This window comes from Chrysochloris asiatica, unplaced genomic scaffold (genome assembly GCF_000296735.1).
Source record: "Chrysochloris asiatica unplaced genomic scaffold, ChrAsi1.0 scaffold00010, whole genome shotgun sequence".
Classification (NCBI taxonomy): Eukaryota; Metazoa; Chordata; class Mammalia; order Afrosoricida; family Chrysochloridae; genus Chrysochloris; species Chrysochloris asiatica.
Window position 1 is genome coordinate 35370246 of NW_006408528.1, and position 14795 is coordinate 35385040.

The 14795-nt window shown below is 37.0% G+C and overlaps 1 protein-coding gene across 2 annotated transcripts in view; it reads right to left on the reverse strand.

Annotated features, from left to right (window-relative positions):
- Window positions 1–14795, reverse strand: part of RELN (reelin) — a 646525-nt gene that overhangs the window by 297808 nt on the left and 333922 nt on the right. For both annotated transcript variants that reach the window (XM_006834371.1, XM_006834372.1), the window contains exon 7: window positions 4874–4970. In XM_006834371.1, coding sequence (XP_006834434.1) covers window positions 4874–4970 — 97 coding nt within the window. The remainder of the gene's footprint in view (window positions 1–4873; window positions 4971–14795) is intronic.

Sequence of the window (14795 nt, forward strand, 5' to 3'; positions counted from 1 at the left end):
GAACATGTGAATATCCGTCTCCACAACTCTGAGACCAGAAGAACTAGATGGTGCCCAGCTACCACTACCATCTGCTCTGAAAGGGGTCACATATTAAGGTCCTGGATACAGTGGATGAAAATGTGGAAAAAAGACCAAGCTTACTGGTCAGAAAGAAACTATAGGAATTTGAGATTATGGCCCTTGATCACCCTCAGGTATGAAAGGAATTTACATTTGTGGCCCAATTTTCAGCCAAGTAGTAAATAGGTATATAGTGGGGACAACTACACTAGTAAAGTCTGCTCACTATAGAATGGTCAATCATCCAAACTCAAAAGGGTAACGCTTACCTAAGGACAAAGTTGAGATGGGATGGGAAGGAGCGGGGGATGGAAATACGAGCCATGGGAAGGAAGCAGAATAACTGTTGTTGCATGCAGGGGGTGAGGGGGCGCGAGGACTGCAATGTATGATGTGTTGAATGTAAAACTTACAATTGTGTCTGTAACCCTTCACTCAAGTCATAATAAAAAGTTCAAACAAAGAGAACAAAGATGCCACCTGGAGGACTCAGTTATGCCTAACCCAGGCCATGGTATTCTCAATCGCCTCATATGCAAGAAAAAAAAAAAAAAAATGATAATAAGAAAAAACACAACCTGTAAAACCCTCTTACTTATATTTATAATTCGTATTGTAAATTATTTATGATATCTTGAGTTCAAATGTGCAATTTTAGACGGTGAAGTGAAGTCTTTTGATTTGAGATTCTGAAAACTAAAGGGCCTCTCAAAGGGTCTTTGATAAGTTATAAAGCCACACATGAAGGACTGACAATTATTTTTCCTATCCCATCTCCCACAGCTGTCAAGTCAAGTCTAACTCACAGTGACTCCATCTCTTAGCGCTTTTAAATCTCCAAACAGACTCCAAACTCTGGGGCATGAATACAGCAAGTGAGTCTGAGAAGCCTTCCATGGCTGAGCACTGCCAGACATGGAGATGCATCTCTCCTCCACATCCCCCTTTCCTCGCTCATTCTGCACCTCTTTCCTGCATATTTTTAGCAGGTTTGGTCCTGTTTTAGCCTACACGTACTCCTTTAATTTGTAAATGAATTTACAAATAGGTGAGAATAATTTCACAAAAACATTTCTTAAAAACACCAGGAGAGTAACATAATTTCACTTTAATTTCTCAAACGAGTTCCCTTAAAGGAGTGGGTAAATGAATTTCTCTTTATCTTCATTTTTCATTTCATTTTCATAGCAAATGAAGCAAGTTTAGTTACACCATCTGCAAAACAGGGACTTGGCCGGGGTTGAACAAAAATGGGATGTCTTCCTGTGTGAAAGGACACACTACATTTCTCACTGCAATGAAATGGATACCTGGCTAAATTCTCAAAAGAGGAGATGCTCTTTTTGGCCTCTTAACAGGTAAAGCTGTAGCCTACTAAGGTTCTTTGCCTGTGACTCTTCATTTCACAAATTCAATACGAATTATAACTAAGGAGGCATTTTTTTTTTTAAGTGGAGTTTTGAGGGCTAATAACTCTCATTATTTCTTACCCCAAACAGTTTGACTGGACTTAGTTTCGGGTTACCAGGCAAATATCTGAATTTTAATGGTGATAATAATACATTCACTGATGGTCTAGCCCCTAACTTATTTGATTGATGTGACATCTATAAATACAACCTGGGTACTATATATATTTTAGCTTTTACAGCGTAAATATTGTATAAAAATTATTGAAAATTAGAAAAAGTTGCTAGTGAGTAAAATGTCACCTCCATCATTGTCGATCTATTTTCATTCTCTCCTCTGTGACAATGTAACAAAAATTAATCATAGGGAGCTATGCATGATGGGCGTATAAATCTGCAGAGGCTTTCTTTTCCTCCGATAATGATAATTATTTTCAACATAGTCCTTTTTTAGCTGAAATACTAATGTAATATAAGTCATATGACATAATTAAAAACTGTACCATTAGGCATATCAACTCAAATGTAAAATAAAACTGCAATAAGTGTGTATTGAAACATAATCTCCCATTTGATATACATTTCCAATAAACTAGATATTTTAGCTTTTATGCTATGGTAATTTAATGTTTAGTTTTCTATTTTTAGATTTAAAAATCCTATTGATTAAAAGAAAAAAAACATTTACTAGGCTTTCCAGAAAAAGTACTGAATGGGGAACCTTCTAAAAGAGGTATTAACTCTAAGCTCAATTAACTTTAGTACAAAAAAAGAATTTATTTTGTTTTAGGTTTATAGATAATAAACTCAGTCATGGTACATTATTTAAAACATAGTAGAAAATCTATTTTTTAAAAGAAGAACTTAACTTTACATTTCTCTACAGGGATATTGTTAACACCTTGTGAGACTTGAATTATGAGCACCTATTATTTTAATTTGCATCCAATTAATTCTGTTTGTGTTCCAATTTCAACTAAAAACTTCAATTCATCAATGTTCTGAAGCTCCTATCTTTAATAAATTAAATGTATCTATCGCTATGAAAGGGGTATTCAAGCAGCATAAAACAAGAACCATGTTACAGAAATTAATTGGCTTTCTCATTTTGATAACAAAATCTTTTAATTGCCTATCTAGTTTTTTTCCCCCCTTTACTGTGGAAATCAGTCTTTTGGCAATTTTTAAACTTAATGATTTTGAAACACAATGTGTGACTTAGAGGGGTGAAAAAGACAACGTGTTACTAAAGGTCTCATGGTGTAGCAGAAAGATGTGGGAGAAAAAAGGAAAGAAGCAAAAAAAAATGCTGAATCCTAGACTGAAAAGCAGAAAAGAAAAACATAATAGATGTTGTAAGAAGAGTACAGGGCAAAGGAATTGAGCCAGAATATAACAATTGTTTTTATATTCTTTTTCAAGAATGTTAAATGAATGTAGTCTTCATACAATAAAGAAATACCAAGTTACAACAAAGGCTCATTAGCCGCATGCTGACGGTAAGTGATTTCATTGCTGCTAATTTAGAATGTTCATTTTGCATATGACCCAAGAACTTATCATTGGTAAGCAAAAGCTAATCAGTTTACATTATGAGAAAGTAACCTGTTCCTGAATAAAACAAAGTATTTATTTTGTTGTTGTTGTTGTTAATGTTTTTGAAATCTGGCTTATACAATGTGTTCTTTCACTTTTACTATTTCTTTAATTTACCAAAGTCCTCTGTAGTTAGGAATCAATGTTTAAAAATAACATGACAAAATTGCTCATCTTACATTTATGCAAGGAGAAAATGAGAACAATTCTAAGAGCAAAGCTTTAGAAAAGGATAAGTCAAAAAGTATTGCTATAAAATCACAGACACCATTATTAAACAAAAAAAATTAAAATGGGAAGCTATTGTTTCTAGACATGTCCTCCATCTAGATCTATATGCTTCTGAAGGTACTGTTTCCATCTCTCTAACCCTGCCCTGAGTAATTCTGTGCTCTTCCATTTATACTGCATCAAAACAGCAGTTCTGGCATCCTCCAGGAACCCAAATAATTCTTTTTAGATACTCTTTAAGATTGAAAAGTAAAAACAAGAATGAAAGGGCATGATCAGGGCTATAGTGTGGGGTGAGGTATGTCAACAAAATTCTTCTAGAACACCCTTGGTGCCCTCAGAGAATTAGCAGATACACTGTCATGATGGTCTTTTGCAGCAATACATCGTCTGATTTCTTGACTCCTGCTTCCATGAGTGTTGATGGTGGATCCAAGCAAAGTGAAGTCTTTGACAGTTTCAGTCTTTTCTCAATGGATCAGGATGTTATTGATTGGTTGTGATACATACACAAGTATGTTAAGTATATAATGGCATACCTGTATTTTTAAAAAACACCCAATCATAGAGGTGCCATATGGAATGAGATTCACTAATGCTGTTAATTTTATTATAATTTTAACTTTTTGTTAAATATATGTATTTGCACTGTGGAAATTTTAAAGGGGCAATATGTGTTTAACAGAAGCGTAGTGATGCTAGAGGATAAGCACTGGACTGCAAACCACAAGATCAGCAGTTCAAGCCCATCCATCACTCCGTGGGAGGACCATGAGGCTTTCTGCTCCTGCAAAGATGATAGCCTTGGAAACCCTATATAGGATTGCTATAGTCAGAACAACCTCGACAGCACTTAACTAAAACAACAAAACGTTTTACGAGGACAAAGTATATCAACTTTAACTTTTCTTCAAATAATTGGTGTATGGAAGCATTCCGCAATAGCTTTGAAGTCAGTACTCTCAAAAAAGAAATAACTTTTACCTTCTCCTATGGTGACAGAGACTAATAAAAATTTGCCTTTACTTTCATGTTGGTAAATATATATCTTAAAGACGAATCTAGAAAAATGTCTAATAATGTTAGTATATTTGGTTTTGTTGAAAGGAATTATTATTTCTATTCAATGCATTGCTTTTTCTGGTAAATATATATGTTAGAGGGGCATGGTGGCTCTATACAATAAGCAATGGACTGCAAACCACAAAGTCTGCGGTTCGAGTCTACCATTTGCTCCAGGGAAAAAGGATGAGACTTGCTGCTCCTATGAAGCTTTAAAAGCCTCAGGGTATCTATGAGTCAGAACAGATTCGATGGCATTTGTCAATGTCAGCAACAATATATGTATGAAAATGCTTGCTGTTTCAACAATCTCCACAAGTAAATGTTAGTGACATTAATTATTTTTCTTATGTAGCCCTCATTTCGAGACAGTTGAAACAGGACTCATAATATACATTCATAATATAAAATACACTTTAAAATTTATCTCAACTGAAAGAGCATATTGTGCTGACAAACCCCAAACACAATTCAGCACAAGCCTATGTACTGGGATTGATGTGCATACTTACCAGTTCTCTTGGACCATACGGCTCACAGAAGGTGACGGCATTGCCATGCATAATTGGCCCACACTGTTCTCCAATCTCACAGTTGTTACACTCAACCCTGTGGGAACACAGAACACATGTCCTGTCTGAGAGTGTAGCATGGCACAAGGTGGTTTCTTGCCCAGGTAAGAAAAGAGTTAATATAGCTATACTTATTCAGTTCAAAATAACATTTCCACAAAAATAATGGTACTGTGACCTGGTTAGGGAGACTTGAAACTACAAAGGCCTTAAGTTCCAGTTCTTTCACTTAGTGACTGTGTGGGACAAGCCACTTAACATCCCAAAGTTTCAATTTCCCTATCTATAAAATTGTTGTTAAGTGCCATCAACTCAGTTCCAACCTATGGCGACCCTGGATAGGGTTTCCGAGAAGCGGCTGGTGAGCTTGAACTGCCAACCTTGCAGTTCAAACGGCTTTGCAGTCTGGCACATTAACCCACAACACCACACAAGGAGCTCTGGAAGCATAGTGGTTACAAATCGGGCTGCTAATCTCACGATCAGCAGTTTGAAACTACCAGCTGTTCCACGGGAGAAAGATGAGGCTTTCTGCTCCTGTAAAGATTTACAGCCTTGGAAACCCTGTACAGGGTCACTATGAGTCGGAACTGACTTCATGGCACATAACAACAACAACAATCTATAAAATGAAGACAACAGTCATGCAAATCTCATCCAGGAACATTTGACACTGCCTAGGCAACCACAGCTCCAGGTATCACATTGTTACTAAGTGCCCTTGAGTAGTTTCTGATTCACAGTGACCCTATGAAGAGGGTTTTGAAGGAGCGGCTGGTGAGCTTGAACCACTGACCCTGTGGTTCAAACCAATCTTGGAGTCCAACGTATTAACTCACAGTACCATATCAGGACACCATCACATTAGGGATAAGTTAATTAAACGATTGACTAAATATAGCAGGCTAATTTTTAAATTGATAATATATTGCCCGCAAATAATGTTATAAATTTTGGCAGAAAAAAAGGTTCCCCATCCGTGATTTAGAAGATTAAACAAGACAGTGTATATAAAATACATTGTATAGAAGCAATCTCATAGTAAGCACTTAATGACAAGTGCTATTGCCAACAATTACACTGAGTATGTACGATGCCCACTAAAAGAATATTTGCAAATATTAAAAAGATCAGTAAATTAATATCCATTTACATAATGAACAAAAATCAAAAGATGCTTGAATTTTAAACATTTTTCTTTTGAACTATGGCCAGTATAAAAGTTTAGAATAGCCATCCTCAAATTATTTTCATGTATAAATTCTACTACACCCAAAATAACTGAATAAAGTTTTATTTAACCCACACATTAATATATACAACATTTATTAGTATACACAAATAAGTCAAGCAAAATTTGGATGCTTATTACATTAGCCAAGGAGCTCTGGTAGCATAGTGGTTACGAATCGGGCTGCGAACCGCAAGGTCAGCAGTTCGAAACTACCAGCTGCTCCGTGGAAGAAAGATGAGGCTTTCTGCTCCTGTAAAGATTTACAGCCCCGGAAACCCTGTACAAGGTCGCTATGAGTCAAAACCGACTCCACGGCACATAACAACAACATTACATTAGCCTGGCAAATAATTTTATTACTTGCTTTAGTACATTACTGTAAAATGAAGTGGTTAAAAAACAGCCCTGAAGATAGCAGCTTAAAAAGATATGTATTCATGTCTTTATTTAGCAGAATTTGAAGGTATGCATATCCTAGATTTGACTATTCTTAGTTACATAACATTTACAGTGCTCTGCTCTGTGACATTTCGACCTATAGTCATTACATACCTAACATGCTGAAAGAAAGATCTATATTTCCCTTGTCTGAATCTCAAACCACCTGAGAGTTTTATTTCATGAGAAAGAGCATTTTCAAAGACTTTTAAATTCCAGGTGCCAAATATTGTAGAAAGGGCAACGTGCCCTTGATTTCCGAGATCATTGCAGTCTGCCCTTTCAGCTGTTTGTTAATTTCAGAGAGAGAGGCAGTAGGAACTCATACTCTAGTAGGGAGAAGACAAAAGTGTGAACAGAGACTAGGTAGCCCATAAAGCCAAGAGGCAGAAGTTAACATGGTAAAGGCATGTTAACACTGCACATGCGTACAGCAGACATATATTGCGTGGAACAAATGATTGACATTGGTTTGTAAGACAAGTGGTTTGTAAGATGTTTCCTAGAATTGCCATCAGAAAAGGAGATTTTTGAGTAGGAGCATCATATGAGTGGAGTCCTGGGGTGGCGTTGTAAGATAAAGCACTTGACTGCAAGGTTGGTTCCAACCCACCAACGACTCCTCGAAAACACAGCAACATCGTATGAGTATTTTTCTATAAACACTATTTTAAATGCAGCAAAAATAAATATTTGCAACTGTTTTGAGTATTTATTGACTTCCCTACAAGCAAAAGTCTAGATCTATTAGGATGAAGGAAGGATCCAAAAAGACAGCAGAGTAATGCCAAAGTCACAAGAGTGTACTCCATGTCTGTGTCCAGCAGAGCCCGCCACTCCCCATCCCCTCCAACCCCCAGAGCAAACTGATGTCATATAGCTGGTTAGACAAGTGTTTTGTTTTGTTTTTTGTCTCATTTAGGATGTTAGCAGGCTGAGAGTAGCTTATGTATGCAATTAGGAACTCGTCCTGTTAAGTATGGATAAAAAGAGTGAAATTTTGGTAACAAAATGGTTATACACTCAGCTACTAATAACCAAGATATTGGCAGTTCAAACCCAGCAGTAGCTCTGAAGGAGAAAAAACCTGGTGATCTGTGGCCTTAAAGATTATAGCCTCAAAATCCTATAAGCAGTTCTACTCTGCCATATAGGGTCATGAAGAGTACAAATAAACTTGGCAGGCACACAACAAATAACAAAGTGCTGCCAAGACCCTCGGTGGTGCAAACAGTTAGAGGCTCAGCTGCTAACAGAAAGACTGATGATTCTATACCAGTTCCCATCCCTCCTCACTCCCCACCCCTGAACCATAGGCTGTGTGGGAGAAAGAATTGGTACAGGGCTTCCATGGAATGGCTGGTGGGTTTGAACTACTGACCTTGTGGTTATCAGTCCAGTGTTTTTCCTACAGCACCATAAATATTACAGTCTAGAGAACCCTAGGGGTTCTACTCTCTCACATGGGGATGTTATGAATCAGAATAGATTCCTTGGCACCAAACAAGTGCAGCCAGATCCCTGACTCCTGACTGAAGATGTGAATTTGTCCTCTGAATATTAACACCCATGATTCATGCCTACAATGTGGTAAGTAATACGTGCACAAATACGGTAACTGTTATTAAGAGAAATTGTAGTAATGATAATTGTAGGAATAATATAGGCTTTGAGTTAGGGGATGCGAACTTAAAAAAACACACAAACCCAACAGATTAACATCTTTAAATTGTTTGCATGATATTCTCATCCAAGGAAATCATCAATATCAAGAACTGCTGCTTAAAAAAAAATTTTTTTTAAAGCAAAATTTAAAAAGTGAAATAAAAATATATTAGTATCTCAAAGCATCATACATCTTGTAAATCATGTAAATTTTCTCCTGATTACTGTGAGTCCTAGTGTGTACTGCAAAACATCACTGTTCAGTAACAGTAATATAATATGAGGATTAATGACAGAGTTTACAGTCTTTTTTTTTTTTTTTTTCCACACTAGTCTTAAATCGTGGGTATATTTTGTACTTACAGAACACCTTAATTCTGACTAGCCATGTTTCGATAGCTGTGTGTGAGTATGTGACTCATGGCTACCACACTGGATAGCACAACTCAAGGGAATTCCAGAAATTGGAAATTGACTGCTTCCTGGCTATGCTGAAAATTGGTGATGACCAGTTGGCACTGATCCTGAGATATGACAGTTTAGGATCTGGATGAAATGATGGGAGTGTGTATCACTGGAGTAAGCTGTTAAAATGAGAAAAGGTCCAAAAATAGATTTCTGGGACTAGTCATGCTGTAGTTAACCTGGGTTCAGGAAAGCTCCACTGAGCACCATGATCCTTCACTGTGTATCAATTGAAGTCTTTTTCCATTTATTTTTCCATCATTACTAGTAACAGGGTTAATTTCTATTTATTTTCCTAACCAACCTGTGTCGTCTATCAAGCTGACTTTCCTGATAGTGAATATATAACATGATCTTACAAATATTTTTACTATCCATTAATTATGCATTTACAACTATACATATGAATGCTATTATCATAAAGAAAGGAGAGATCAAAATTTCATGATGAATGCAGTATCTGATGAAGAACAATAGTACAAACATCAACTGGTGGTCATAGTTTTCCAGAATACAATAGTGATCCATGTGAGGAAGACAAGAGGTGAATTTACAAAACCTACAAATGCAAATAAATATCCAAGTTCCAAGAAATGTCATTTCTGGCTCCCCCTAGAATTACAAGACCTCAGTGCCTAACTCAGTACTGAGTCAGTCCTACCTCCTCCCTTTCTCAGAACCCCTCTGTGGCTAACAATCTTGTTTCATTGTATGAAGTTAGGGCCCTAGTATTCTCTGTCTAGACTGCTCATATTCTGGAATCCTCCTCTTCCCTTAAGGAAAATTTCTACAAAATTCTAGCTGGGAAGCAATTTACTAGATGATGAGTGGTTCCATTTTCTTCAGGTTCAGAACAACAACAACAACAACAACAAAATGCTGCTGATTCTTCCTGACAGTTCATCTGTGGCCCTCACAATGCAATTTCTCCTGGTGACTTATCCTCTCATGAAAACGATGGCCATGTAAAGTTAGCTAACATATTCTTTGCAGATTTGTAGGATTCGGTAAATTGAAATAAATCTCAGTTAAACAGACTTCTGATTTTCATTTTAAAAAGGAATATGACTACCCAAGGTAAGAATTAGAAATGAACTGCTTCTCTCTCTAGTACTAAAAGTGATACTGAATGTTTCTCTAACCCAATTTATGTACCAATATGGATAAGACCATATCAGAACCTGACACAGACCATGATGCATTAGATGAACCGCCCACTTCTAAAAAATATTCTGACACGAACACAATGATTGAAGCACAGTGTAAAAGGAAATACTTGGTGTTCTCCAAGGCCATGCACAACCCTGACCACCCTACATTAATTAAACTCCCTCTGAGCCTATTTATCACATGTCTAACATTCGAATGAAATGCCACCAAGTTTCATTACCCCCTCAATTACAAATGATGACATAAGGCCATAATTCAGGTTTCCTGACTTCTGGTCAATATTCTTCCCACTCCACCTTAATGCAGCAAGTAACAGTAAAGAACTCCAATTCGTGTGTGTGTGTGTGCGCGCGCGCGTTCCAAAGAGTCTTTGTCATCATTTTTACTGTCAAGGTTTAGTTTAAAAATCTATAGTGACATCCTTAAAAGTTACTTCTCTGTGTACAGGATAAAAGGAATTTGTTTTTGTTAATGCAATTGTATAAAAATAAGAGCAGTGACAAAGATTTTATACAAAGGGTCAAGAGGGAACTCAGTGAACTCAAGTACAGAGCAATCTGAGGCTATATTCCTTTGGCTGTGTGTATATCCTCAGGTCATTCATCACTTCCTATTTCATATAGACACTAACTTTTTCTGCTAACAAAAACATAAAAGGACCAGTTATTGTAACGACAGGTACTTGCTGACCAACAAAACTAGGGTCAAAGAATAAACATAAAATACATGCTTTGAACTGAGTTCTGTTTTTCACTGTAACAAGCTCCGTAGCCATTTGAAGCTTGTTATTTTGACATCAGTTCTCGATCTTTGCTTTCTTATCATTTAAGTGACTGTGTCTCTGGACAAAGAATTGCATGTGATGTGCATTTGGGCTGCAGGGGAGACACTTCTGAAGGCATAATTATGTTTTTCATCCTGATTTTGAAATCATTGGGCATAAAAACTATGCCAAAGCCCTGTTCAGTAGGCACAGAGAAATCCAAAGTGAAATGACTCACACCAGCTTTCAGGATGAAAGACCGTGGAGCAGGATTTATGAGCAAATTGCATTTCTTTGCACAACTGGAGATTTATGAATGGTGGTGACACCATCCCGATAACAATAAATAAATAATCGAAATATTATTTTCTTGAGAGCAATCTAATGACATGACTCATTCTTCTTTTTAGATCATAGTGAATCATTCAGCCTTTAGTCAGGCATGCTGCTGAAGCAAGTTAATCACATGGAAACTCACCAACAATCAGTTATCATCAAATTCTCATTTGTGATACATGCCATTTGTCCCCAAGACGGAGGCCCTCATATTATCTATGCATAATTTATTGCCTTTGAAGGGGTCAGTGTCTGAAGAAGCAGTATGACATTCTATGAGTTGGAATTGTCTATTTATCAGCATTTCTAAAGAGAGATACTGAAATCACTTTAACAATGCTCTTTTCTGGTTACAAAAAATAGATGCATTTACAGACATTCTTTAAAACTGAAAAAGAGAAAATAAAAATATCTTGTAATTTCCCAAAGATAACATGTCTCTGAACCCAGCCACAGATCACACCATGATAAAATCGGACCTGTGAACTTTCAAGACTAGATCAGATCAGGGACTGGAGAAGATCCACTCAGATAACAAAACTGCAGGTTAGGTGGCTGTCAGCTGATTCCTTAGAGACACTGGAGTTCTAGTCACACCTGAACAACAAGAATACTCAACTTCTGACCATATCTGATAATAAAGAGAGTATGTTGGACAGATAAATAGGGTATGATCAATTACTTAAGTAACTTGTATAATCAGTTTGCACACTCATTTTCACAAACAGTACGATCAAACTTTAATAAATTTCTAAAGTTGAATTCTCTTTGTACTTGTGGGATATTTTTAGAAAAACTGTACAAAAAGTTCACTCTATAAGACTGAGAACATCACCTTCAAAGATGTCAGGCCTTTTTTCTAAGGAACTAACACATGCTTTAAACGCGAAAATGACAAACTCCATTTATAGCTCATTCTTTCTCATTACTTCTCACTCAGGAAGGTAAGAGAACTCTTCTGATTTCACTAGGGAGTTAAAAATTTTGATCTCTTCTTTGTTAATAGATACAAAGACAAATATTATTTCAGTTAAAAATAGCCCCTTTAAAATGCTTCTACTGCATGTAATATTCTGACCACCTACTATGGTGAATTCCACTACATGCTGCTTAGAAAAATACTTTGTTTCAAATGCACTTGACATTTAATTCCATTGAATGAGTCCTTGTTCTGTCATCAAAAACAGAGATTAAAGAATGAAATAAGACACCTCAAGATTCATACCTTATTTTATTAGTGGGACATCTCCTGGTTAACCTTTCCATTGTAGATGAAGCTTTATTCCCAGAGCAATTACATCAGGGAAAAGTAAGAGGAGGGTGCAAGAAGGGATGGTTTATAGGAGAGTGTTATAATAACAGAGAAAACAGTTATTAATAAAAGAGAAAAGAGAGAGAAACTGGAAGTAAGAAAGAAATTGTAGAGACAATTGCACACAAGACTGGAATATTAGATGAGACCATCGAGTTATATTCTACAATCCCAAACAGGGCAGGTATTATAAAGGTTCTGGCAAGAATACGCCATCAAGTCATGTCTGACTTGTCTTGACTATTCACCAGTCTTATGTTACTAGTTATCTGGTCTTGGAGGGGGTGGTTTATGGTACATGTTATATGTATTCTAAGTAACGATCATTACAAACAGTACCTTCTCAAGCTTCAGCAATGCAATGAGTACTTGCCTCAGCACAGTCTCCCAGGCTTGCTAGCTGTGGTACACGCCCCACCCGTTTTTTTAAAAGTGCCACTGTTTATCAGACTTACTTATTTTCTGATTATATGGCAATTCCACTTACATTGTCACTAAACATTAGAGTCCTCCCGTTTTTGTTGTTTATCTGGGGCTCCAAGATACTAATGACCTATAATGTGGTTTAACTGCTCACCTGACTTATTTTGTCATCTAGGTTAAGCTATTAATCACAGAACACAGTTCCAGTTAGAGTATCTTCATCCTAAAATCTCAGTATTTTATATTCTTTTCTCAATTACTTTTTTCTTAAAAGAAATACACTTTTAGAAAGCCAAACTACATATCTCTTCATTCCATTTCAGATTAATGGCTTCAATCCATTGTTGCTGTTAAGTGCTGTCGAGTCAGTTTCGACTCATAGCAATCCTGTATAGGGTTTCTGAGGAGCAGCTGGTGAGCTTGAACCGCCAACCTTGAGGTTCAAACCGACACTGCAGTCCACCTCATTAATTTGCAGCACCACACCAGGACTCTTTCAATCCGTTAGTAGTAGAGAATACCAGAGGTAGGAGAGCCTGACCTCCTATTTCCATGGTTCTGAAAATGGACATTTTACATAGAGAGATAGATATGATCTAGTATTTTCTCGATGCAAGCAATCCCATGTAATGCCAGCCATGGCTTTAGCTTTCTTAGCTATAACTTGTGAGACATTCTGTATCATACACCAATTGATGAAGGTCTTTGTGTACCATAGGATCTGAGACGGCTTCACCTGTGTCTTTCTCATTCTCATGTCCTGTTCACATCAGGACTCATCCAAGATGCACCGTCTGAGGACTCACTCTAGTTATTCCTCTCTCTGCTGAGTAGGACATCTCTGTTATTATTGTTCTATCATTGTGCTACAGGGGAAACCATCTGTTGTCATCTAGCTGCCGTTTGTCATCATGTTTTATAGCAGTCTCGTATTTCCTACCAGAACATCAGAGCCTTGGTGATATTAAGCTTCAAATGTCTTCTGTGAACCTCAGAAAACATGCACGAGAGGGATAATACAGTCAAGAAAAACAAAGATTTCTCCTTGGCTTTGTAATTGCTGTGTATTCCATCTGGTGAGGTCCATGTATACAGTCATGTTTTATGTTGTTAAAAAAGGTTAATACCCGTGCACAAATATCTTCTTTCAAACGCTTACATATTTATGGGTATACTCCCATTCTCCCTACTATACCCATTCAGCCTGGCTCTGTCAATATAGCTACACACGGAATACTGTTGTTCCAAGGTTGTGTATATAACACTATTTACCTTTCCCTTTTACCCTTGCATGCCCACCTCCCTGTGTGTCTTCACCTGTCTTCACATTCTTCTGCCAAACTCCCTCTTCTTGTATATTGCCCTCTCCATCATTTGAGTAAACTTGTGTCTACCTTCTACCAGTGAATTACTCTCTCTTCCCTTCCACCCCTGGTAACCATCAAAGAATGTTTCTTTAGCATAAAAACCTTTTCTTGAGTTTTTACAATAATGATCTCATACAGTTTTTATCCTTTTGTGATTGACCAATTTCACACAGTATAATGTCCTCCAGGTTCATTCAACTTATAAGGTGTTTAGCAGACTCATCATTATTATTCACCATTGCATAGTATTCCATTGTGAGTATATACCATAATAAAAGTTTATTTTCTATTGATGGGTATTTAGGCTGTTTCCATCTCTTTGCTATTGTGAACAGTGCTGCAATGAACATCAGTGAAGATATATCTACTCATGTCCTTGCTCTTATTTCTTATAAAGTGTTTACAGCAAGTAGAGGAACATGAAAGCTGGACAGTGAATAAGGAAGACCATAGAAGAATTGATGCTTTTCAGTTATGGTGTTGGAGGAGAAAATTGAAAGTGCCATGGGCTGCCAAAAGAACCAATATATCTGTTTTGAAAGAAGTGCAGCCAGAGTGCTCCTTGGAGGCCAAGATGGCCAAACTTTGTATCTCATACTTCAGACATATTGTCAGGAGTGACCAGTCGCTGGAGAAGGATATCATGTTTGGTAAGACGGAGGGTCAGAGAAAAAGAAGAAGACCCCCAA